Genomic DNA, 23,696 nt, shown 5'->3' on the forward strand with positions numbered 1-23,696 from the left:
GCCTTCCTCTGCAGCTCAGCCCTGGACTCCCAAGTCCCAAGATGGACCCTGCTTGGCTTCCAGGATCAGGCTAGGCTGGGCTATAAAGGTCAGGATCTGAGGATATATAGCTTTTTTTCCTGACACACATGAGATACACTCTCAGCACAGAATTATATAATAGCAAAAGTGGTGACCCTAGGTGCATTTCATAGGAGGTGGTCTTCAAAAAGGATAAAATTTACATATATTGGTTGGAGCCATAATTTACAGATCCCACTCAGCTAGACTTTATAAAGAGTTTAATATAGGTATTTTTTATAGAGATTGTATAGTCACAGTTCTGACCCTTAAGGAAGACCCAGTAGGGTCGAAACGCGTTTGGTTTTATGTGCTGTTAGTTCTGTATAGTTTTTATGAAGTTTTTATTCTGTTTTTAATTGTGCACTATAATACATAATCAACAAGTTTTACATCATTTTATTGTACAGCTCAACAGCTTCTGAGTTCCCACCTGTTAAGGTTGGGTTGTGTTCCTAGGACAGGGGTGGCCAAACTATGACTCTTCAGATGTCCATAGCCTACAATTACCATGAGCCGGTCAGCATGGGGGTCATGGTAATTGTAGTCCATGGACCTCTGGAGACCCCCAGTTTGGCCACCGCTAGCCTAGAACAAACCAGCACGAAGGGATACCAAAATTTTATCACCATCCAGGACAGAGAGCAGTCGAACCAACCTTCACAGGTCGTAAACCAGAACCACTAAGGCAGGGGTAGTCAAACTGCGGCCCTCCAGATGCCCATGGACTACAATTCCCAGGAGCCCCTGCCAGCGAATGCTGGCAGGGGCTCCTGGGAATTGTAGTCCATGGACATCTGGAGGGCCGCAGTTTGACTACCCCTGCACTAAGGGATAAAGGACGTACCTCGCATGCAACCAGGTTGTGCAGTTCACAGCTGGTGAAACACTGTCCGCTAACACAAAAGCTCTGTTTTTAAAATGTGGTTGGGATAATAGCACAAAGTGGCTGGGAGCATTTGTTTGTTCCCAAACTAAATTAGTGTAGTCCCAAAATCATGTTGTTGAGGAACAACCTTCTGTGGTTTGATGATCTCATGACAGATGGCTGCCTGCCTGCCTGCCTGCACATTTGGTGGCTTCGCAAAAATATTCGACTACTGGCAAACGCTGCCCAAAAGCTGCACAGGAACACTTGTGTAAAGAGAACAGGCTAGGGAGAAACTGCCAGATGACCCAACAAAGGGAGAATCGTGTTCCATATATGCCGAACTCTCAGTTTAGAGCAGGGGTAGTCAAACTGCAGCCCTCCAGATGTCCATGGACATCAATTCCCATGAACCCCTGCCAGCGTTCGCCACCACCTCCTGAGCCCCTGCTCCGCTTGCTTTCCCACCGGCACCCCTGACTTCCTGCCGCCCACTGTCGGGCGCTGCCAGCAGCAACTGCGCAGTGCCACGCCGAGGGGGAGCCCCAGCCATGGCGGCCGCTGGAGAGCGCCAAAGGTGAGCCAGTGACAGAGTGGCAGGCCAGCGCCCGAGGCAGCAGCAGGGGAGGAGGACGAGGAGGAGCTGCAGCCCAGTACCAACTGATCCACAGACTGGTCCCAGACACCCTTGTGAGGGAGGTGGGGCTGAGAGAGCCCTGGTATTACTGAAGAAGAAGAACAGTTAGTTCTTATATGCCGCTTTTCTCTACCCGAAGGAGTCTCAGCACAGCTTACAGTCGCCTTCCCTTTCCTCTCCCCACCACAGACACCCTGTGAGGGAGGTGAGGCTGAGAGAGCCCTGATATTCTTGCTCGGTCAGAACAGTTTTATCAGAGCTGTGGCCAGCCCAAGGTCACCCAGCTGGCTGCATGGGGGGGGAGTGCAGAATCGAACCTGGCTTGCCAGATGAGGTCCACACTCCTAACCACGACACCAAGGCTGTATTGCTTAAGGTGTTTGTTTATTTTAAGCGCATACAGAAAGACACCACAGCAAGTTTTTGGCTAGTTTTATTATATTATAAGTACACATGGTCCACATACGCAATGAAAACTATAAAACCATCCCAATAACTTAAGAACTTGTGGTGGAAAAAGCACCATCAACAGCACCACCCATTGTTGAACTATTAAAATCCCTCATGCTCGTATTAAAGGAATGTGTAGGATTTCCAGATGCGTAGCTGAAGAACATTTCCAAAGGCAGCTCCCAGGAGCCGTGAATTCATGGCGGGAATCTTTTTGGTGGGGGCTACAATATTGGCCCTCCATCTTTACAAAACAAACAAAAAATTACAACCAAAAATAAGTACTGCATAGTATCGTCATTAAAATACAGGAACCCCCATTGAGTTGTGTCAGGACAACCCAACGTCTCTTCCCGTTCCGTTTCCGAATAGAGAAATCTAAAAGCTAAGAAATAGACCTAGCGTTATATTCTCTAAAAAGACACACTTGCCAAGCAGAACGTATTAAGTACTACGAAAATACATATCTTCCATTCTGTTTTAATAATTTACTTTTTTTTTTTAAAAAGGCTGTGAAGTTGTCACAAGAAGCTTATACAAATTCAAGACTTTGTACTAAATTAACCTACCCTTCCCCCACAAACAGAAAAGGTATAATTCAAAGCAAATTATCTCCCCTCCCCCTAAGTTTTAGCCCTGTTTGTAATGATTATGCAAAACAAGAGTTCGATTGGGAAACGAAGAAGGAAAGCGAATAGAGCCTACCTGTGTAGGAAGGAATATAAATTTACACACATTTTTACAGCGACTCCTAATACCGTCTACAAAATTCACAGTTATATTACAGGCGAGTACAAGGGCAGAGGTAAAGCTGTCTGAAAACCCAAGAGGGGAAGGGAAATCTTTTCTACTTTTTTTTAAAAAGAGGGGGGGGGGGAAATGCAGAGTTTCAAATATCTGCACCAACTTCAAACTGGCCAGGGGTGAACTGCATCGCTGCAGACACCCTTCAGCAAACGCAGAGGGCTTTCCGAGGCTGCTGGAACAATGACGTCCCGAGTTTCTTTTGTCCTCGCAGGCTACGGCGCATTACGAGCTTGCTGGAGTTTTTGTGCTGGGATGTGGAGGACAAGCTTTCAGGCTGGGGCCCGATATTCCGGGTTAGGCCTCGTCTCGGCTTCTTGACGGCCGGTCCTGAATTGGATTCTTCCAGTGTCCTTTTGAAGCTCGCGGTTGGCATCCTCTCCGACTCCTGGGCTTTGGCTGCATCTCCCGGAGGCATACGGAGGGCCTTTGGGTCTGTGCCAGTGTTCCCAGAATTGGATGGGGAGAGGGTGCCTGGCGGGCTTTTACCATGCGATTCTCGTACCCTCAATCCAAGTGCTTTGCTGTTCTTTTCTTCCTGCGGACCAACATCTCTGGGAGACATTACCGGCAAGGGCAGGTTGCTCGTGACAATCTCATTGGGCATCTCAGAGGGCTTACTGAACGCGCTGCTGGGACACGTAAGCGAAGGAACCGCCTCTGGAGAGTTCAGGCGCGGCCACAAATCATCTTCCAAGACCTGGTGGAATTAAAAGGAGAAAATCACTGATGTGCAAATGTGGTCACTCAGTTTATTTACATCATTGTAAGAGAATGATTCTCACTTGCCTCCATACTATTGTATCAAGAGTTCTGCACAAAACCTACAAATGGCTACTAGCCCTAAAAGTTCAGTAAAAGCTCCAGCCTTCAGTGGAAAGGATCCCAGGTGCTGGGGACAAAACGGGAGTGCCGATACCTCCAGGAAACACCTGGCTGACCACCTGGAGAATATCGGAGGGACCTTTGAGTTGATCGTACCCTGTTCTTACATTATTACCTTGCATTGCAACGGATATCACATCTAGCCCTGGTATCCAGGTCCTACCATCTCTGCTAACATTGAGCAAACACCGTGTCTTCATATGATTTTATTCAGGTAGCTGTGAGCTTGTGGAATCCAGTCCTCTTGCTCTCAGAATGTTGGTTCCTAACCTTCTGGTCTGACAATGTCCCAGTGGGCCAACATGCAATCAATCGAAAGCACCAGGTAAGTCACTGACTTTTCTGCTGTTGTTCGATGGATTGAGACAAACCTTGCACACTCAAAAGCACAACACCCACAGCTGAGTATGCCTGCAACACCGAGGAAAAGGCAGGCCTAAGAAACTAAGCGTAGGGGGAGAAAAGTTAAAAGTGGCAGTAAAGAATGCCAATAAAGATCAGCATGCCTGGCACTTTTTACGGTCCATAGCCAAACCAAAGGACTGGTCTCCACCTTCCCAACAGAAAACAGGCCTGGAGGAAGTGGGGAGTGGAAGAGGAACACAAGAGAACGGTGCAACAGCCATTCCTGTCCAAGCACAACATTGGCCATCCAGGCCATTTCACATTGTCCTGCCTTCAGAGGTCAGATTGGCAGCCATGAAGGGCAGGGCCTTTTGGTGGTAGCCCCCTAGCAGTGGAACATCCTTTCCCTCTCCCCGCACTTGGCCAAGAACTTAGCAAGCTGGCAGCTGATTGTTTCCCCAGCCTCATTTTATCTGTTTCTTTTCTCTATTACTCATTTTGGTGCCTGCTGTTCTAGATCAGGGGTCCCCAACCAGAGACCTGTGGGCCGCATGTGGCCCCCAACCTCTTTCTAAGCGGCCCTCCAACCTGCTTGTCTGCTGCTATCGCCCTCAGTAGGTTAATAATTTTTTTACATTTTTGGTTTAAGATGTGGCCCTCTTTAGGCACTGGAAATGCTAATGCGGCCCCCGTGTGCCAAAAGATTGGGGATCCTTGTCCCAGATTATTTGTGTGGTTACTACGATGGGTCCCTATTTGATTACTAGACAGTTGTGAGTCATTTCAAAGTAGGGTGAGCATGGCCCAGACTAATGAAGCGGCAGCACAGAAATATAATCTGTCATCTCTAAGCATCCACAGGCAACACAGCATTCCTTTCCTGTGCTGCTGACATCATGACACTGACATTGCTGGCACTGAGAGCCAGCATAGTATAGTGGTTAAGAGTGCCAGACGGCTGCCTGGAAGACCCAGGTTCAAATCCTGGCTTCTCTCAGCCTAACCTAACTTACAGGGTTGTTGTGAGGATACAGTGGAATGATATAACCTGCTTTGGGGGTCAAAATTAATTTATTTAAATGAAGTTTAAAAAGGCATGAGTGTCACTCTTTGCTCCCTCCAATGTGTTGGGGGAGAAAAGGGGAAGGTAGAACTGAGAGTCAAGAGTGGTCAAGACAGCTGAGGAGGGAGAAAGTTGGCTGTGAATGGTGGCAGGGGGGAAAAGGGAATGGGAGCAGAGAAGAGATTATGGGCACCCAGTGTCCAAAAGGGCCTCTCCCTAGTCCCAGGATTCATGACCAGTCTGTGGGGTCCCCACCAACAGAGGCGGGCCACTTCATATGGAATATCATGGTTAGCTTCAGTTCCTGGACAGTGATCCAGGAAGGTGTGGTTGGGTATACATATACCCATCACGGGGGGGGGGGGGGGGATGTACTTGCTCTGTGATCACAACCACCCTGGCTACAAGAAAATGAGAACTACATCAACATCCACATCCACACACACACACACACACACACACACACATTCACTTGCTGAGCTTTGCTCTGGTTCCTTGGTCACACTCGAGTATGACAAAATGTTAGAAAATGAATTTTTTTTTAAATTTACAAGCTGAAACGGGCCCTGCTATCATAGTATCCTTGATAAATGCTCTATGCACTTATCTGTCGTCCTTCCAGGAGGAGGAGGCCCAAAATCACCACCATCACCACCCCCCCAAGAAAAAAACAACACATGGGCCCAAACGGGCTATCAGACTACTATATTTATTCTCATCTGTGTCCAGTCATCCAGGTTTCTTTAAGGGCCCCTGGATCGTTACTGGGAGCGATCCAGGGCCCCACCTCCTTCTGCCCCACATCTTGCCTTGAGCCCGCTTGCCTTTCCTTCTACCCAGGCGGGTTCTCTGTTGAGGACAGAGGGCACCGAGTTACTCAGAGCAGCGGCTGGTATCACAGAAGCTACCGCAAGGGCAAAGCCACGCCGGCCCTTGTCCAAACACCCTGCGTGGGCATTTAGCATTGCATTTAGCGCTGCCGTTAAAAGGCTGCCATGTAGAGGATGGAGCAGAGTTGTTCTCTCTTGCCCCGGAGGGACGGACCAGAACCAATGGGATGAAATTAATTCAAAAGAAATTCCGTCTCAACATCCGGAAGAAGATCCTGACAGTCAGAGTGGTTTCTCAGTGGAACAGGCTTCTTCAGGAGGTGGTAGGTTCTCCATCTTTGGAGATTTTTAAGCCGAGGCCAAATAGCCATCTGATGAAGAGACTGATTCTATGAAGGGTCAAGGGGGTGGCAAGTGACAGTGGATGAGCGATAGGGATGTGAGTGTCCTGCATAGTGCAGGGGGTTGGACTAGATGACCCATGAAGTCCCTTCCAACTCTATTAGTCTATGATCATGGCCAATCCTGTGGGGTTTTCAAGGCAAGAAACACTCAGAGGAGGTCTGCCATTACCTGCCTCCGTGTCACAACCCTGATATTCCTGGCCGGTCTCCTTTCCAAATAGTGCCGACCCTGCTTACTGCCGAAGATCCGGAGAGATGGAACTGGCCTGGGGTACCCAGGTCAGGGTATTTTTAGCCCTACACCCCCAGAAAGTGAAAGACCTGGCAGCGGCAGCAGGTGACAAATATCTCTGAAATACTTGTGAAAATAATCTGCCTGTTCCATTTTTATCCCACTCTTCCTCCAAGGCACTGTACAATGTTCTCCCTCCCAAATTTTAAAACCACAACAACCCTTTAAGGCAGAGTAGGCCGAGAAAGGACTGGCCCAAGTTGGGCTAGTCAGTATCAGGGCTGAATGGGAATCTGAACTAGGGTCTCTGTGGTCCTAATCGGGTACAACATAGGGGTGGCCAAACTGTGCCTCTCCAGATGCCCGTGGACTACAATTCCCATGAGCCCCTGCCAGGGGCTCATGGGAATTGTAGTCCCTGGGCATCTGGAGAGCCACAGTTTGGCCACCCCTGCACCCAATACAGCCTTCTCTTCCCTCCCGAAAGAAACTGTGGAAAGCCTAAGACCAAAGGGATCCCCAAAACGGATCTATCCCGTTACTAATCTCCGATTCCTCATGGTGCGCATTTAGGCTGGTCAGAGAGATATCCATGCCACTGCTCAAAAAACTCTGATGTGCACGCTCATACAGAGAACAAAGGAAGAGAGCGTGCTCACCTTTCCTCTTTTATTCGCGACATTTGGATCGAGAGCAACAAGCACGCTCATCCAAATCTTGGTTTTTCCATCTTGCTTTGCCAAGAGGGCAGCTATCCAAAGACTCCCGGGAACATCAATGCAATAGAGCTGTTCAGAGCCAGAGGCCGTCGCAGGAATCTCCAACCCACTCAGCGCTGTCCTCTCCCCCCCCTCCCCCGCCGTCGCCAGGCAGCACAAAGGGCTCCCAAAAGGACAAGAAGTGGGCCAAAGTCCTGACAGGAACAAAAGGAGTGGGGAGACGCAGGCCTGAGGGTGCTGTCCAGTCTTTTCTTAAGACAGTGGAAATGATGATGGTAGAAATGTGGGAGAGATGATGGAAGTTGAGGCATGAGGATCTGAAACTATTAAAATGCCACCGTTTAAAACAATGATAACAACGACAGCCTTTTCGACAGCTTGGAAATCACCACTTTCATGGTCCCCTGGCATGAGTTAAGGATCTTCTACAGGCGAGCAGGGGGGGCGGAAAGGCATTACACTGCAGGCAAGCAGGCTACTGAAAACACCTCCACCACTGTGGCCTCCTGTGGGTCCGGGTTCTCTCTCCTTAAGGTAAAGGTATCCCCTGTGCAAGCACCGAGTCATGTCTGACCCTTGGGGTGACGCCCTCCAGCATTTTCATGGCAGACTCAATATGGGGTGGTTTGCCAGTGCCTTCCCCAGTCATTTCCGTTTACCCCCCAGCAAGCTGGGTACTCGTTTTACCGACCTCGGAAGGATGGAAGGCTGAGTCAACCCTGAGCCAGCTGCTGGGATCGAACTCCCAGCCTCATGGGCAGAGCTTTCAGACAGCATTTCTGCCGCTTACCACCCTGGGCCACAACAGGCTCTTTCTCTCTCCTTACTGGCTCCCAAAAAGGGCAGAGTTATGGCTAGGAAACCATGCAATTCAAAATTCACAGCGACTATTCAGACAGCTTCCCCTGTCAGCTGAAAACTGAGGACAGTTGGAAGAACACAAGAATGTAAGAGAAGCCATGCTGGATCAGGCTGACGGCCCACCCAGTCCCAACGCTTGGTGTCACACAGTGGCCAAAATCCAGGTCCCATCAGGCAATCTCCCAGCATAGCCATAAGGCAGATTGAGAGTCCTCATTTGTGGTGCCAGCTCAACTTCCTATCAGCTTCACAAGTGAAATGGAAGAGGGGCATGCCAATGCGCTGCATGCTCCTCATCAGCTATCATGCCACCTGCTTCTTTTGCGTTCCTTAAAAGGACGCACATTCACACAACATGTTATGTGTTCATTTCAAGCCACAGAGTTGGAATGGACCTTCTAATACAGCCCCATCACTATCTAATGGAGGAAGCCCAAAGCAAGACCAGCCCTGCCAGGTGGCCATTCAACAAAGTTTGACTCCAGTCTCTGCTACCAACAAGGGTTTAGCTCACTCCCAACCCTGCTGATTGGCTGCATTATCAAAGTGCTCATGCAACTAGGAAGCATTTCTCATCATACTGAAAGATCCCCCACCCATTATGAACTTCCGCCATCTTCTCCTGTACTAGACGAAGGAGCAAGGCAAAGGGCTCTTCCACTCTCTACTGAGCTCAGATGTCCTCATTTCTACATGCAAACCAGCCAACAGGCAGCCAAAATACATAAGAGGAAAACAGGCAGCCAAAAGGTGCAAGAGGGAGAAATCTGTCCAACCCTCCATTGCTTACAAGGATGTGGAGGGGGGAAAGCTGAGTCAAAGAGCCCTTTGGAATGGAGCGAGGGACATCATAAGAGAGGGTCTCTGTCCTGAGCCTGCACAGTTGTCCAAACTGGAGAGAAGCCCCTCTCCCTCGGTTCAAGCAGACGTCAGCAGATACCAGTGGCCCTTCAGGCCTTGTCCCAAATTAAAAATAGAGTGAGTTCAATCCTAATGCAGTCCCACCTGCTCTGACACTGCACAGAACCTGGCTGTCATTCTAACTGCCAATGCCAGCAAATTAAGTTTGCACCATAGAGAAGTTGGCATAGAGCAGCACACCTGTCTATCAGTAAAATATCACAGCCAATGGAAGCTTCAGATTAATGTTTATCACTCAAGGCTGGGATACCCAACATTGGGCCTGTGGGCTCCATGACACCCTCCCACACCTTTCCTGTTTCCTGCCAAATGTTTTTATAGAGAGAAGAAAGCCAGGTGGGGCTTTGGCCCAGCCAGGGTTCTGATTGGCCACTGGACGTTAGACTGGCTGTGCATGTATTTTAAAAGGCTGTGCACAAAGATCTCCACCGTGCGACTGATGATAAACAAAAGCAGCCAGTGTGTGGCTCCACCCACCACTTCGGAATGCCACCTGCAGGCACCAAGAAGTTTGGGAATCTCTACTGCGAGACTATGAGTTATGTGGCACCTTTAAGACCAACAAAGATTGATTCAAGGCGGGAGCTTTCGAGTGCTTGCCCTCCAAACCTCCCGCCTTGAATCAATCTTTGTTGGTCTTAAAAGTGGCACTGGACTCTGATTTTGTTTTGTTGGGCTGCTTCAGACCAGCACGGCTACCTGCTTGAGTTATGCTAACATTTAGAATCTTGCACATTCGGGTTAAAGATCTGCCACGGATCTGAGCTTTCTGATCTTGGCTTATACTGCGGGACCCTTTCAGAGCCATGACCTGAAGTTCGGGGCGTCGTGTACCTTGACGGGGGGAGTAGAGCACCGCGAAGGCATCGTCACCCACGTCTCCGGGCTGTGGTAGGTTGGGCCGTCCGCTAGGTTGAAGCAGAGCTCCTCGTCGCTCTCCGAACCGCTCCGACTGCTCCGCCCCGAAGACAGGCTGATCACGATGGCGCTGGTGTTGTCTGCGCGGAGCATGCGCTGCCTCCATCGGCCCAGCGCCCTGTTCACCAGCATTTTGGCCAAGGACTGCTGGTGCTCTCCCTGTTGGGGAAGGGGAAAGAGACACAGGAAGCTCCCTTAATACAAGCCATGGACACTGGGATAGTCAGTGCGATATTCTCCACACGTTGGCAGAGACTTAGGCACTGGACATTTGGTTCCTCCAGGCCTGGATATATCGAAGACCGAACCTGAAAACTTCTACATTCAAACAAAGTCCTGACTAAGAGCCAGTTTGGTGGAGTGGGTAGGAGTGCGGACTTCTAATCTGGCAAACCAGGTTCAATTCTGCGCTCCCCCACATGCAGCCAGCTGGGCGACCTTGGGCTCGCCAAGGCACTGAGAAAGCTGTTCTGACCGGGCAGTGATATCAGGGCTCTCTCAGCCTCACCCACCTCACAGGGTGTCTGTTGGGAGGAGAGGAAAGGGAAGGAGACTGTAAGCCTCGTTGAGATTCCTCCTGGTAGAGAAAAGCGGTATATAAGAACCAACTCTTCTTCTTCTTCAGTAATATCAGGGCCCTCTCAGCCTCACCCACTTCACAGGGTGTCTCTTGTGGGGAGAGGAAAGGGAAGGCAAATGTAAGCCACTTTGAGCCTCCTTCAGGTAGAGAAAAGCAGCATATAAGAACCAACTCCTCCTCCTCTTCTTCTTCTAAGCCGCAGCCCCTCTCCATAGAGTTGGGTTTTATACCTCACTTTTCACTGCCTGAAGGAGTCTCAGAGTGGCTTCCAATCGCCTCCCCTTCCTCTCCCCAGAACAGATATCCTATGAGGTAGATGAGGCTGAGAGAGCTCTGACAGAATTGCTCAGTCAGAACAGTACTATCAGGGCTGTGACAAGCCCAAGGTCACCCAGCTGGCTGCGTGCAGAGGAGGAGCAGGGAATCAAACCTGGCTCGTCAGATTAGAGATTGCCCCTCTTAACCACAATACCACTCTGGTTCTGCAACATATGAACCTCATACGAACCTCTCAACCCCCATCAAGTCACAAACGGATCACCTAGCTTAGTACGATCGCCTCTGACTCAGCAGCTTTCCAGAAGCAGGGAGGGGTCTCTTCAAGCCCCTGAGATCCTTTAAATGGAGATACCAGGGACTGGGACCTTCTGTATACAAAGTAGGCTCTCTCTCTCTTGTTCAGATGTATTTATATGCCACTTTGCTCCAAGGCACCTTATAACATCATTCTCTTATTCATTTTATCCTCACAAAAAAACTGTTTTTGCTTTATTCTCTTAAAAAAAACAGACAAAGACTGGCCCAGGGTAATCCACTTGAGTTTCCATGGTTGAGCGAAGTCTCCCTATAATGGCTCTCATGGGCCATCCCCTTATTTCTGTTTCTATGCCCACAAGCCCTGGCATAGGTAGTACCCATCCTTAACAGGGTGAAACAAGATGTTGCAAAGCAGAGCAACATTAAGATCAACTCTTAATGCATGGAATTGGGGACACTGTGGGTGGGTAGGTAGTTGTGAATTTCCTGCATTCTGCAGGGGGTTGGACTAGATGACCTTGGAGGTCCCTTCCAACTCTATGATTCACCAGTCTCTCTTTCCTCAGGTCTCCTTAGAATAATAGAATAGTAGAGTTGGAAGGTACCCCCTGTGTCATCTAGTCCAACCCCCTGCCCTATGCAGGACACTCACAACCCTCTCGCTCATCCCCTGTAACCTGCCACCCCCTTGAACCTTCACAGAATCAGCCTCTCCGTCAGATGGCTATCCAGCCTCTGTTTAAAAGTGTCCAAATATGGAGAACCCACCACCTCCCGAGGAAGCCTGTTCCACTGAGAAACCAACTGTCAGGAACTTCTTGTTAACCTTGTTAATATCTCCTCAAAAAATGGCATATGATGTGAAACCACAGTACTTCTAATGGCCGACCCCCCCCCCCATAAGGAGGTGGCAGATCACAAACTCAACCACAAAGCCCAAGCTTATTTAATTCTTTTGCCTGATGTTAACAGGATAATGCAGGAAAGAGACGTACATCTGCTGTTCCTGGCAGTCGTACCCCACTCAAAAAATCCAATCTGTCTCTTGGGGAAACACTAGAAACTTGTTTTTATTTTTAAAAAGAGAGCGAAAGAAAGAGAAAACATTCTTCTGATCTATTTTAACATCCATCCATGGGGATGTCAGTCTCCAAGTGGGACCTGGGATCTCATGGAGCTGGATTAGGACAATGGCCCCTCCGATCCAACGTTTTGGGTCACACGGTGGCCAAAAAACATCATGGAGGTCCACCAATGGGGCCAGGACTCCAGAAGTCCTCCCACTGTGGCCTCCCCAAGCACCAAGGAGACAGAGCATCACTGCCGACACACTGTTACCTCTATACCTCATGGCCAAGATCCAATAATGGGCCTCTGTTCCATCTTTAGATCCCGTCCTCTCTTGAAGCTGTCTATGGTTGTAGCCACCACCACTTCCTGCGGCAGTGAATGCCACTTGTTCATTAGAAATCAGTTCCCCTGAAGAAAACGGATGCTTTGGAGAGTGGTCTCTATGGCATTGTGCCAGCTGCAGTCCCTGCCCTTCCCAGGCTCCATCTCCAAATCTCCAGGAGTTCCATAGAATCATAGAGTGGGAAGGTACCCCCTGTGTCATCTAGTCCAACCCCCTGCACTATGCAGGACACTCACAACCCTATCGCTCATCCACTGTCACCTGCCACCGCCTAGAACCATCACAGAATCAGCCTCTCCGTCAGATGGCGATCCAGCCTCTGTTTAAAAATCTCCAAAGATGGAGAACCCACCACCTCCCGAGGAAGCCTGTTCCCCTGAGAAACCGCTCTCACTGTCAGGAACTTCTTCCGGATGTTGAGACGGAATTTCTTTTGAATTTATTTCATCCCATTGGTTCTGGTCCGTCCCTCTGAGGCAATCCTACCCACCCACCTCATCCCCAGCCAGTGGCCAGAGGGGACCCAGCCACCCTGCCCACCCAAGAGTCCTGGCGTGAGTATCCAGGGAGGGGGAAGTAGACCATCCGTTGCTATGGTTTCGAACAGGCCCAGGCCTACCGTAAAATACTTCTTCTCCTCGTGTTCCTGGCACATCGAAACGGCTTCTTGAGGCGGGATCATGTTCCATAGTCCGTCACTGCCCAGGATGATATACTTGTGCTTCTGAGGGTCTAGAGTGTGCACGCTCGTGTCCGGCTCGGGGGACACCACAAACTCACCACTATAGAAGTCGTAGCTCCACAGGTCCCCTGGATTGAGAAAAGGAGGAGGAAAGGGGAAGGGAGAGGAGGTTTATTTAAATGGGGAGAAAGACACTGTCATCTTACCCAAAACGTTTCACATCCCGTCCCTTCGGCGTCTGCCTGCTAAGCCTTATAAAGTTTATGTAAAATGGTCCATGCTCCAGATGGTGGGGAGGGAGGGCTGCAAGTTAAAGACAGTGCAGTGTGTGTAATAAGACTTAAGGTCAAGGTGAGGCTGAGATTTGAATCAGGGACTTTGTAGTCAGGGATGCTAGCCTCCACTCGGGACCTGGGCGATCCCCCCCCCCAGAATTAAAACTCATCTCTAGACTACAGAGATCAATTTCTAAGGAGGGAAAGGAAAGGTGATTGTAAGCCGCTTTGAGACTCCTTTGGGTAGAGAAAAGCGGCATATAAAAAGCAACTCTTCTTCTTCTTCTGTCCCAGGATGGATTGCTTCTTCCAAACCTACCCTGTCTGATAGACTCTCATCCCCTAAAGGTCTGTTTACAAGACCAGCATAACCAATCATTCACATTTGTTTAAAACCAAAAGCTCCACGCAAAGCACAATACATCCCATACTGACAAAGCAGAGGCCAGAAGCACTCAAAGCTGGCAAAACCTCATTCAAATCAAGCAGCATCGAGGTGCTTTACCCCACGGTAATGACTGGATTTCAATGGTCTCCATGGCAAAGACATGAAAAACAAAGGGATTAGTTCATAGCAAGGGTTGCAATCCCCCCAAGACAAAGACCCTCAAGAAGGGACGCTGTCGTTTTGACCACAAAACGACACACAAATCTTGTCTACGCTGCTCAACAAGTCAGGGGAAGGTATCGAGGATCTCTTACACAAGCCCAGTTTTGGGAGCATTATGTAAGGCAAGGGTATTCAAACTACGGCCCTCCAGATGTCCATGGACTACAATTCCCAGGAGCCCCTGCCAGCATTCGCTGGCAGGGGCTCATGGGAATTGTAGTCCATGAACATCTGGAGGGCCGCAGTTTGACTACCCCTGATGTACGGGAACGATATAACGACCCATCGTGGCTATTTTTCATTGGCCTGAAATACAGAGATGTTTCTCTGCTGGAGTTTTAGAGGCTGTTTTTCATTTCAATATATGAAAAACTAGTAGAGCTTGGCAGGGACGTTGCCACAATAGCTTGCGGGTCTGGGGACGCAGGTCTGAATGCGGGCTGGGGGGGAGGGAGGCCACCAGGTAGCAGGAACTGCTGGGCCAAACTCTATCCAGAATTTTCAGCCCCTCGCTTGTTTAATGTCATTCCCTGCATTCCTCCCACTGTGGACCTAAATGGCACCGAAAAAAAATGTCCCAGCTCCCACCCACCCCAAAACTCTGCCAAGACAGAGAAACAGGGCCCAACGTATGTTTTATTATTATTATATTTATTATTATAATAATTTGATTTATAACCTGCCACTCCCGGCCAAGTTGGCTCGTGGTAGTAGCAGATGTTCTAGCCAACGGGGTGGGTGGGGGGTAACCTAGGTCTAGTTCCTTACATATATTCCCTATCATGTAAGGCAGCGGTCCCCAACCTTTCTGAGGCTGGGGACTGGCAGGGCAGCGGGCCACGCCTGCGGCCCGCGCGCATGCGTCATGCGCGGCCGAAATCACGCATGCGCGGCACTTTTGCATATGCGCAAAAGTGCCACGCATGCGCGATTTCGGCCGCACATGGCTCATGCGCGATGCACGGCCCGCGCATGCGCGGCCCTGATTCCCTCTCCCCGCCCTCCCGCAGTAAGAAGCTTCCCGGGCTGCAAGCTTGCAGCCTGGGAAGTTTTTTACTGCGGGGGGGCAGGGAGAGGGAGCCGTGGCCCGGCGCCATGGCCTTCGCGGCCCGGCACCGGGCCGCAGCCCGCAGGTTGGGGACCACTGATGTAAGGTCTGAGGAAGAGTGCTTGCCCTCAAAAGCTCACGCCCTGAATCAATCTTTGTGGTCTTCAAGGTGCCACTGGACTCTGATTTTATTGTGTTACTTCAGATCCACACGGCTACTCATTTGGATCTATCCTTAAGGCCGGGGTACAGTATTTCCTCAGCACCGCTGCTAAGTCTGTCTGTCCAGGCGGCTTACAAAAAAAAAACCCAGAGCGAGACAAACTTCCCATCTGATGCAAAGTCAGCAACCACCTTCGAATGAGAAACCTTGAACCTCTGAGTTTCCAGGCCCTGAACAAAGCAAGCATTTTGCCGGCCCTCCCCTCGGCACGCACTTTGCAATCTTTGCCAGGAGTGGGAGGGTGGGGGGAGAGAACCCGGTTCCTTTGTTTTCTGGAACAGAAATCTCGCCATTAGGCCGCCTTCCTCGGCCCCCATCAAACCAAACAGGGTTTTCAAGAACGTAACAAGCAGCAATTCAAATCAATTACTCCACTTCACTGTGGCTAAGCATGGCCGGCCGGCTTTCCTTCGAGAGCCAATTCACCTCTGCCACAGCAGCCAACAAAAGAGGCAGAGAGCACTACACTTCTATTAAAAACTCTACTTAAAAAGCCAAGTCTCCTAAGGAGAGATTCACCCCCTGCCCATCCAGCAATTAGGCACAAGGAAACGGAAGCCACTCCTGGCAAAATAACAACTCCGGGGTGCCCAAGAACATCTGCAGCAGAGAACATCCCAGTGCGGTAAAAGTCTACGGAGGAATGGCCCCATTACACGCATCTATGTATAGGAAACCAGGACAGCAGGGTGAAGGCTAGCCCATCACCACCCCTTCCCTGTCCCGAAGTCAGTTCACTAAATGAATTAAAAGCCGTGTGCTTTATATGCATGTTGGCTGGTTTTATCCTGTTTTCAATGTCTTTTAAACTGTTCTTTTCCTGAACAGCTAAGGGGGGAAAGACGGTGAAAATATGTTTTATACTAGATGGATGCGGGAAGTTTTCATTTTCATCTCAGGGTTTCCATTCTGATAATTGTCTGCCAGCAGCCTGAAAATGTACAGCCCCTGCTCTGTCTTTGTATTTGCCCTGCAAATTATAGGACTACAAAGTGGAAAACCTACACGTGAGGATGTATGCAAACAAGAAAAAAAAAAGACTTTTGTTCTGTTTCTGAGAGACCTTGAGCTCTTGCTTGAATGTTTTGGTTGTGTGCAATAACTGATCGTGGGAACCAGCTTGGTGAGTGCAGCCAGCTGGGTGACCTTGGGCCAGTCACAGTCCTGTTAGAGCTGTTCTCACAGAGCAACTCTGTCAGCTTTCTCAGTCCCAACAACCTCACAGGGTATCTGTTGTGGGCAGAGGAAGGGAAGGTGACTGTAAGCCACTTTGAGACTCCTTCGGGTAGAGAAAAACGGGGTATAAAAACCAACTTTTATTCTTCTACTAGTAGTAAGGCCCATTGCATCCAGGGTGTCTGTTATGTGGAGAGGAAAGGGAAGGTGACTGTAAGCCACTTTGAGACTCTGCTGGGTAGAGAAAAAGTGGCACATATAAGAACCAACTCTTCTTCTTCAAAGACACAGACGATCAACAATAGAATACCATCTTTCAAAACCCTAATACATCACATGCTGAAATATGTGGGGTTTTTTATGCCACCTTTACTCAAAGAAGGTAGAGCAGGGGTAGTCAAACTGCGGCCCTCCAGATGTCCATGGACTACAATTCCCAGGAGCCCCTGCCAGCATTCGCTGGCAGGGGCTCCTGGGAATTGTAGTCCATGGACATCTGGAGGGCCGCAGTTTGACTACCCCTGAGGTAGAGGCTTGGCCTTCCTTTTCCTCCCTTGTAGGTAGAATGGGAGTCAGCAGATCATGCAAAGAGGTGGGAGGGTGGGTGCTACTTGAACCTGGCTCTCCCCTGGCCTAGTCCGAAGCTCTAGCCAGGGGTGGCTGAACTGTGGCTTTTTAGATGCCCAAGGACTACAATTACGGTGAGCTCCTGCCAGCATGGTGCTGGCAGGGTCTCATGGTAATTGTAGTGCATGGACCAGTTCGGCCACCCCTGCTCCAGCCTGACCACTACAACCACCCTGGCTAGTAGCTTGGGCTGCTTCTTCTGCCTCAGTCAGTGTGCAGGCTCAATCACCAAGGAATAAAAATTTCTCCCAAGCAGCCTCATTTGTCAAGCCATGACAAAGGCATATTGACAAGAGGTTCCTCCATCGAGGCCAGCGAGCTGCAGCCGTTTGTCATTTGAGCAGCACCTCATGACACAACGGCTGGGATTGTGCAGGGCCAGGGCACACAGCCTGAGCTTTGCTAGCCCTTCCCCACCCCAAGACGTGCCAGCCTGACTTCACCTACCAATCGAACAGGTTTCTGTAACTCGACAGGAAAGCAGAACAATAAAAATTAAAAAGAGGGACACAGAATAAAATGACTGCCAAATTCACCAGTGACTCAGCCTCTTAAGTCGCTGGCTTAGGGCCCACTCAGAGGAGTAGCTGGAAGATCCACCATCCAGCATGGTTTTCCATGGTAAATAGCAGCTGAAGATAATTTAGGCCACGGCACGGAGAGGTTTATCTCTTCTTCCCACACTAATCTTCCCCATCTCTTCCCATAGAGGGAGAAACAGGCTATTTGCCTGGAAATTGTGGGGAAAACAACATGCAAGAAGAGACTCCAGCCCGCCTCTCTCCGTCTCCGTAGCTGTGGTCCAAATAAGGGTGACCCTCGTCCATCGTATAACAAAGAAGAGAAAACCTGCTGGAGATTCAATCACAGATGCCTCATCTCCTGTGACTCTCTCACTATTATAAAGAGGTTCTCCTAAGTCAAAACTTGCAGAAAGCAAGACATTTCGAAAGCCTGCAGTTTTTTTGGACTGCATCATCAGGGACACCATAAAATGGACATGAACAGACTTCTGAGGCAATGTGAATATTTCTTCATATACTCACTGGATACACGTAGCCCTAGAGCAGGGGTAGTCAAACTGCGGCCCTCCAGATGTCCATGGACTACAATTCCCATGAGCCCCTGCCAGCTAATGCTGGCGGGGGCTCATGGGAATTGTAGTCCATGGACATCTGGAGGGCCGCAGTTTGACTACCCCTGCCCTAGAGGATTAAATATCTCTTGAGAAATGTCTTGCTACTAATGTGATCTCCACACAGTCACCATGCCAGGCCTTTTAACCAGGGCAGTAGCACTGGATAAAGGTAAAGGTATCCCCTGTGCAAGCACCGAGTCATGTCTGACCCTTGGGGTGACGCCCTCTATCGTTTTCATGGCAGACTCAATACGGGGTGGTTTGCCAGTGCCTTCCCCAGTCATTACCATTTACCCCCCAGCAAGCTGGGTCCTCATTTTACCGACCTTGGAAGGATGGAAGGCTGAGTCAACCTTGAGCCGGCTGCTGGGATCGAACTCCCAGCCTCATGGGCAAAGCTTTCAGACGGCTGCCTTACCACTCAGCGCCACAAGAGGCTCAGCACTGGATATCTCCCTAGCTTTTCTGCCCTGAGAGTGTCTATGCGTCTTCTTTGCCCACAAGAAGAATCAGAGTGGCAAGTGTATGCAAACAGAAACAAGCAAGTTGGCCCACTCCTGTATCTCAAGAAGCGTCATTCACAGATGAGAGTGCCCAAGGAAGATTCACCTGCCAATCCAAGAGATAGCCAAGGCTTTCTGCAATCAGCAGGCGCTCCCAGCCAAGGCCTCTCTCTCAAATTTGCCGCAAGATTCCTACGCTGGCCCTAAGACCACTTGGGTAAATAAACCCTGTTCAGGTTTACTAAAAATACTATGATTAGTCTGGAGACTATTCTTGTTCACCCCAAGAAGAATGGTAGGTGAATTTTCTCCATGCCAGGCAGGAGATTTTTGGTGGTGGTGGGGAATCACTTAAGCATGAAATTGGGGCAACTGTGGGTAGGCAGGTCATTGTGAGTTCCTGAATAGTGCAGGGGGGTTGGACTAGATGATCCTGAGGGTCCCTTCCACGTCTCTATGATTCTTAAAGCTGGTTTTTATACCCCGCTTTTCACTACCCAAAAGGATCTCAAAGCAGTTTACAACAGCCTTCACTTACTCTCCCCACAACAGATGCCCTGTGAGGTAAGCGAAGCTTAGAGAGCCCTGATTTTACTGCTCTGTGAGAACAGCATTATCAGGGCTGTGACTAGCCCAAGGTCACTCCGCTGGACGTATGTGGAGGAGCGGGGAATCAAACCCAGATTCAGATTAGAAGCCGCCACTCAACCACGGCACCAAAGTGGCAGAAGAGACTAGCAGAAGAGACGGGAACAATTACTGAAAAGATAGTGCTTGCATTCAGACATCACATGTAACTAAGGTTGGGGGGGCGATATGCACACTCCCTGGAGAAGAGCCTAATGCTGGGAGTGACTGAGGGCAAAAGAAGAAGGGGACGACAGAGAATGAGGTAGCTGGATGGAGTCACTGAACCGGTGTGAGTTTAAATGGACTCCAGGGAATGGTAGAGGACAGGAAGGCCTGGAGGATCATTGTCCATGGGGTCGTGATGGGTCGGACACGACTTTGCACCTGACAACAACAACAACAACAAAGGGTTCCCAAACCTCCAAGGTGGGGTCTGGAGCTCTTCCAGAATTATAATTGCACTCCAGACACCCATGATCAATTCCCTGGGAGTAAACAGTAGCTTTAGAGCAGGGGTAGTGAAACTGCGGCCCTCCAGATGTCCATGGACTACAATTCCCACGAGCCCCTGCCAGCGTTCGCTGGCAGGGGCTCGTGGGAATTGTAGTCCATGGACATCTGGAGGGCCGCAGTTTCACTACCCCTGCTTTAGAGAGTAGGGTTATGCGCTTCGGCATGGTTCGGCCACCTCGGTGATGACCAAAGCGGCACATAGGAGGCCAGTGGCACGGTGAGGAGGGGCGGCGCCACCACAGCTTCGGTGACTGCCGAAACGGCCGAAGCACACAACCCTATTGGAGAGTGGATTGTTTGACATTATACCCTCCTGAGGTCCCTCCTCAACCCAGCCTGCAATTTGGCAACTCTAGCAAAAACCAAGGTTGCAGTTGGGCCTGCTCACACCTTGTCCCTTCCCCAGCTCAGATAGAAAGCTAAAAATGAGCCGGTGTGCAGGTTAGCTCCGGTAAATTTTTCCCTCTCTCGTTGGGACCCTAAGCCTGGATTAGAAGCCCCATTAGTAGAGCAGGAACCAACTCCAGTTGCCCCACCATCCCTCCCCTTCGACGTCACTGGAGATGAGTTTTCAACGGAGAGTCTCCAGGCAGGAGGGAAAAGGAAGAGGAGCAAGGCATGCACAGGAGAAAAGGCACGAGCTTCAGTTCAGGGATGCCAGCCTCCAGGGAGATGTGGGATTCTCCTGGAATTACAGCTCATCTCCAGACTGCAGAGGTCCATTCCGCTGGGAGAATTGGCTGCTATGGAGGGTGGATTCCATGGCACTGCGCTCCACTGAGGTCCCTGGTTCTCCCCAGATCTGGCCACACGTCCCCACTCTAGGCCAGGCCATGTAAACCATCCTGACCCACAAGGGAGGGCGGTATATAGGTAAGATTGATTGATTGATTGATTGATTGACTGAATGAATGAATGAATAAGAATCTGGCCCACCCTAGTTCAATTTGATGTCTGACTGTAGTCAGACCAGGTATACAGTTGGAGGGGTAGGAGGTAAGGTGAGCTGAGGGCCAATGTCAGGAGGGGGCTAAGGGGGGATGGGACGGGAGGTTATTGTTGTGTTGGTTTTATACATATGTTGTAATCCACCGGGAGCCAGTTGTGGTGGAATAAAAATGTAATGATAAATGAATAAAAATCACCCAATTACATTATCACTCCTGCCCTCCTCTTCCAAGGCACACAGCCTACCCCTCTTTCCCCTGGTCCTTCACCCAAGCCGCCTTCTTAAAAAAAACAAACAAGCAAACAAACAATGCCCCATGGGCATCCTTTTAAAATGGCTGCACATGGCACTGTCTCCGGCAAAGCTGCTGCCGAAGTGTTTCCTCAAGCAAAATGTGAGGGGAATTTGGGAGTTCGTTTTCAGGAACTGGACCAGAAAGATTCAGTATCAAAAAGAAAAAGAAAAACTATCATGACAGGGAATCCACACGTCCCTATATTATTGCTGGATCTGACTTTAAATAGAAAGTCAGTGCAAATCTGGGTAGGAGAAGCGTATTCCGCATCCCCTAGGAAATAATAAAAGACTCAATAAGAGCAGGGATACGTCTTGGCAAACCTCTAGGGTTGGGGAAACAGCAGCTGGTGAAAAACAAGAGGAGGAAGGAGGGCGAAAGGTATAGAGCAGGGGTAGTCAACCTGTGGTCCTCCAGATGTCCATGGACTACAATTCTCATGAGCCCCTGCCAGCATTTGCTGGCAGGGGCTCATGAGAATTGTAGTCCATGGACATCTGGAGGACCACAGGTTGACTACCCCTGATATAGAGGGCGGCCAGGGAAGCAACTCTTCAGGTGAAAGGACTGAAGTTAGGAACCCCAAGCTTTAGAGGCCCCTGAAAGGGAGAAAAAAACAAGGTAAGCAGATCCAAATGCATCCCAGAGAGAGCAACGTGAATTCACATGCAGGCAGCCCTGGTCTGAATCGGCACAGCCGCTGTTTCCTGGTTTTGATTAGCCTGCGCTCTGCTGCGAGGCATTCCTTTCCAACAACAGACAGTTTGCCGATTCAGGGAGGGGTGGAAAGGAAAGAAGAGACCAGCAGATTTACTAAGAAAGCGGACTGTGTGTGTGTGTGTGTGTGTGTGTGAGCGAGAGAGAGAGAGAGAGAGAGAGAGACAGACAGACAGACAGACAGACAGACAGACAGACAGACAGACAGAGACAGAGCCTAGAGCTAGCTGATAATGCAAATGTCAGATATACAGTTCAGCTCTGCTGGTCTTGCAAAGAATGCAGAAGTGTCGCGCACACACACACCTTCTGCACAAACACACACATACTCAATTTACATGCCAAACAACAAAACCAGTCTTGCAGTTAGATGCAAGATTTACTAACAGGCAGTGAGTGCCCAGATTCGTTAAAGCAGGGGTAGTCAAACTGCGGCCCTCCAGATGTCCATGGACTACAATTCCCAAGAGCCCCCTGCCAGCATTCGCTGTAGTCCATGGACATCTGGAGGGCCGCAGTTTGACTACCCCTGCCTTAAGGAGTTTGGTTCCTTCTCTGGATCTCCAGCGTTCACATTATTTATTTTTAAGTACGCCTATTCACTGTTCCCGCTTTCTGGAGTTGTGGAACAGGCAGTGGGATGACGGACACAGACCTCAACATTTAATACAACCACATTGGCTCTTGTTGACAGTATTCCCCCTGGCACAAAAGAGGCAGAAATAATTCCTGTATATGAACTCTTCCCTCCTTAATCACCTGGAGGAAAATTACAGTGACGAAGACAATGTACAATTTTCAATATTGATTTATTCGCTTAATGCCATTTGAGGTTTGCCTGTCTTGTTGAGATGCAAGGCATAGAATAAGAACAAACAAGCAAACAAACAAAACGCAAGGAAAAATATTATATGACAGTGCAGTAAAACGAGATATCCTTTGTAGTCTGAGCAAGACTGGTCCAATGCTGAGCTTAAGGGAGGGAGAGCCACGTTCAAACCCACGTGTTCCGGAAGGTCAAGTGGGAACCAGGGCTGTGTGCTTCGGCCTAGTGGAAACCTTGAACCTGCCATTTCTTCTCAACATTACCTACCTAACAGGGTCGCCGTCAGAACAGCGCTAGAGAAAGGGACATCAGACCTGCCGGCCTAAGCTCCTTGGAAGCAAGTCCTATGCTACAAAACCTCCACCAACAAGACACCAGGCCTACACGCGACTGATGTGAAATATGCATTACCCGGTCATGACTGTCAACCAGGAGAAACATTACTGGATGACTACAAGCCATTCAAGAGACAAGTAAACACTCTTCTAGAAATTGATTACAGCAAGTATGAAAGCTGTTTTTACAGAAGCATCGAATTAGACCTTGTGAGAACAAAACAGACCCTCGCTCTCAAAGCCCAGGAGAGGGTTTAAAGCCCAGGAAGCCCAGCATTCTGCACGTGGTGCGTGAAATACGGCATCACACAAATTGTTTCCTACCCACCCACTCCCTGCTCAGAGTTCTTCCTTTCTTCCTTGTTGTTTATGCCTTTGGGAGGGTTACTAGACTGGAGCTGGTATTATTGTTGTTTGAGATAGGTTATTTACAATGGCTATTTTTTTTTTAATCTGTTGGTATGTAGAATTTCCACTAATTAAAAAAAAAAATCTTTTTATCCTCACAGCAACCCAGTGAGGCGGGTTCAGCTGAGCGTGTGCAACTGGCCCCAGGCCCCAAAACAAGCTTCAGTAGTAGAGTAGGATTCTGAACATGGGTCTCCCCGATACTAGTCTGAC

General features: G+C 49.5%; 1 protein-coding gene across 1 annotated transcript in view; it reads right to left on the reverse strand.

Moving 5' to 3' along the window:
- Nucleotides 1–1,983: 1,983 nt before the first annotated feature.
- The window catches only part of PPM1D (protein phosphatase, Mg2+/Mn2+ dependent 1D), a 57,345-nt gene continuing 35,632 nt past the window's right edge, over nucleotides 1,984–23,696 (reverse strand). The window contains exons 4-6 of the mRNA XM_077311809.1: nucleotides 13,148–13,338; nucleotides 9,914–10,156; nucleotides 1,984–3,519 (exon numbers count right to left, since the gene is read on the reverse strand). Coding sequence (XP_077167924.1) covers nucleotides 2,965–3,519; nucleotides 9,914–10,156; nucleotides 13,148–13,338 — 989 coding nt within the window. The 3' untranslated portion in view covers nucleotides 1,984–2,964. The remainder of the gene's footprint in view (nucleotides 3,520–9,913; nucleotides 10,157–13,147; nucleotides 13,339–23,696) is intronic.

The sequence above is a fragment of the Paroedura picta genome, chromosome 15 (genome assembly GCF_049243985.1).
Source record: "Paroedura picta isolate Pp20150507F chromosome 15, Ppicta_v3.0, whole genome shotgun sequence".
Lineage (NCBI taxonomy): Eukaryota > Metazoa > Chordata > Lepidosauria > Squamata > Gekkonidae > Paroedura > Paroedura picta.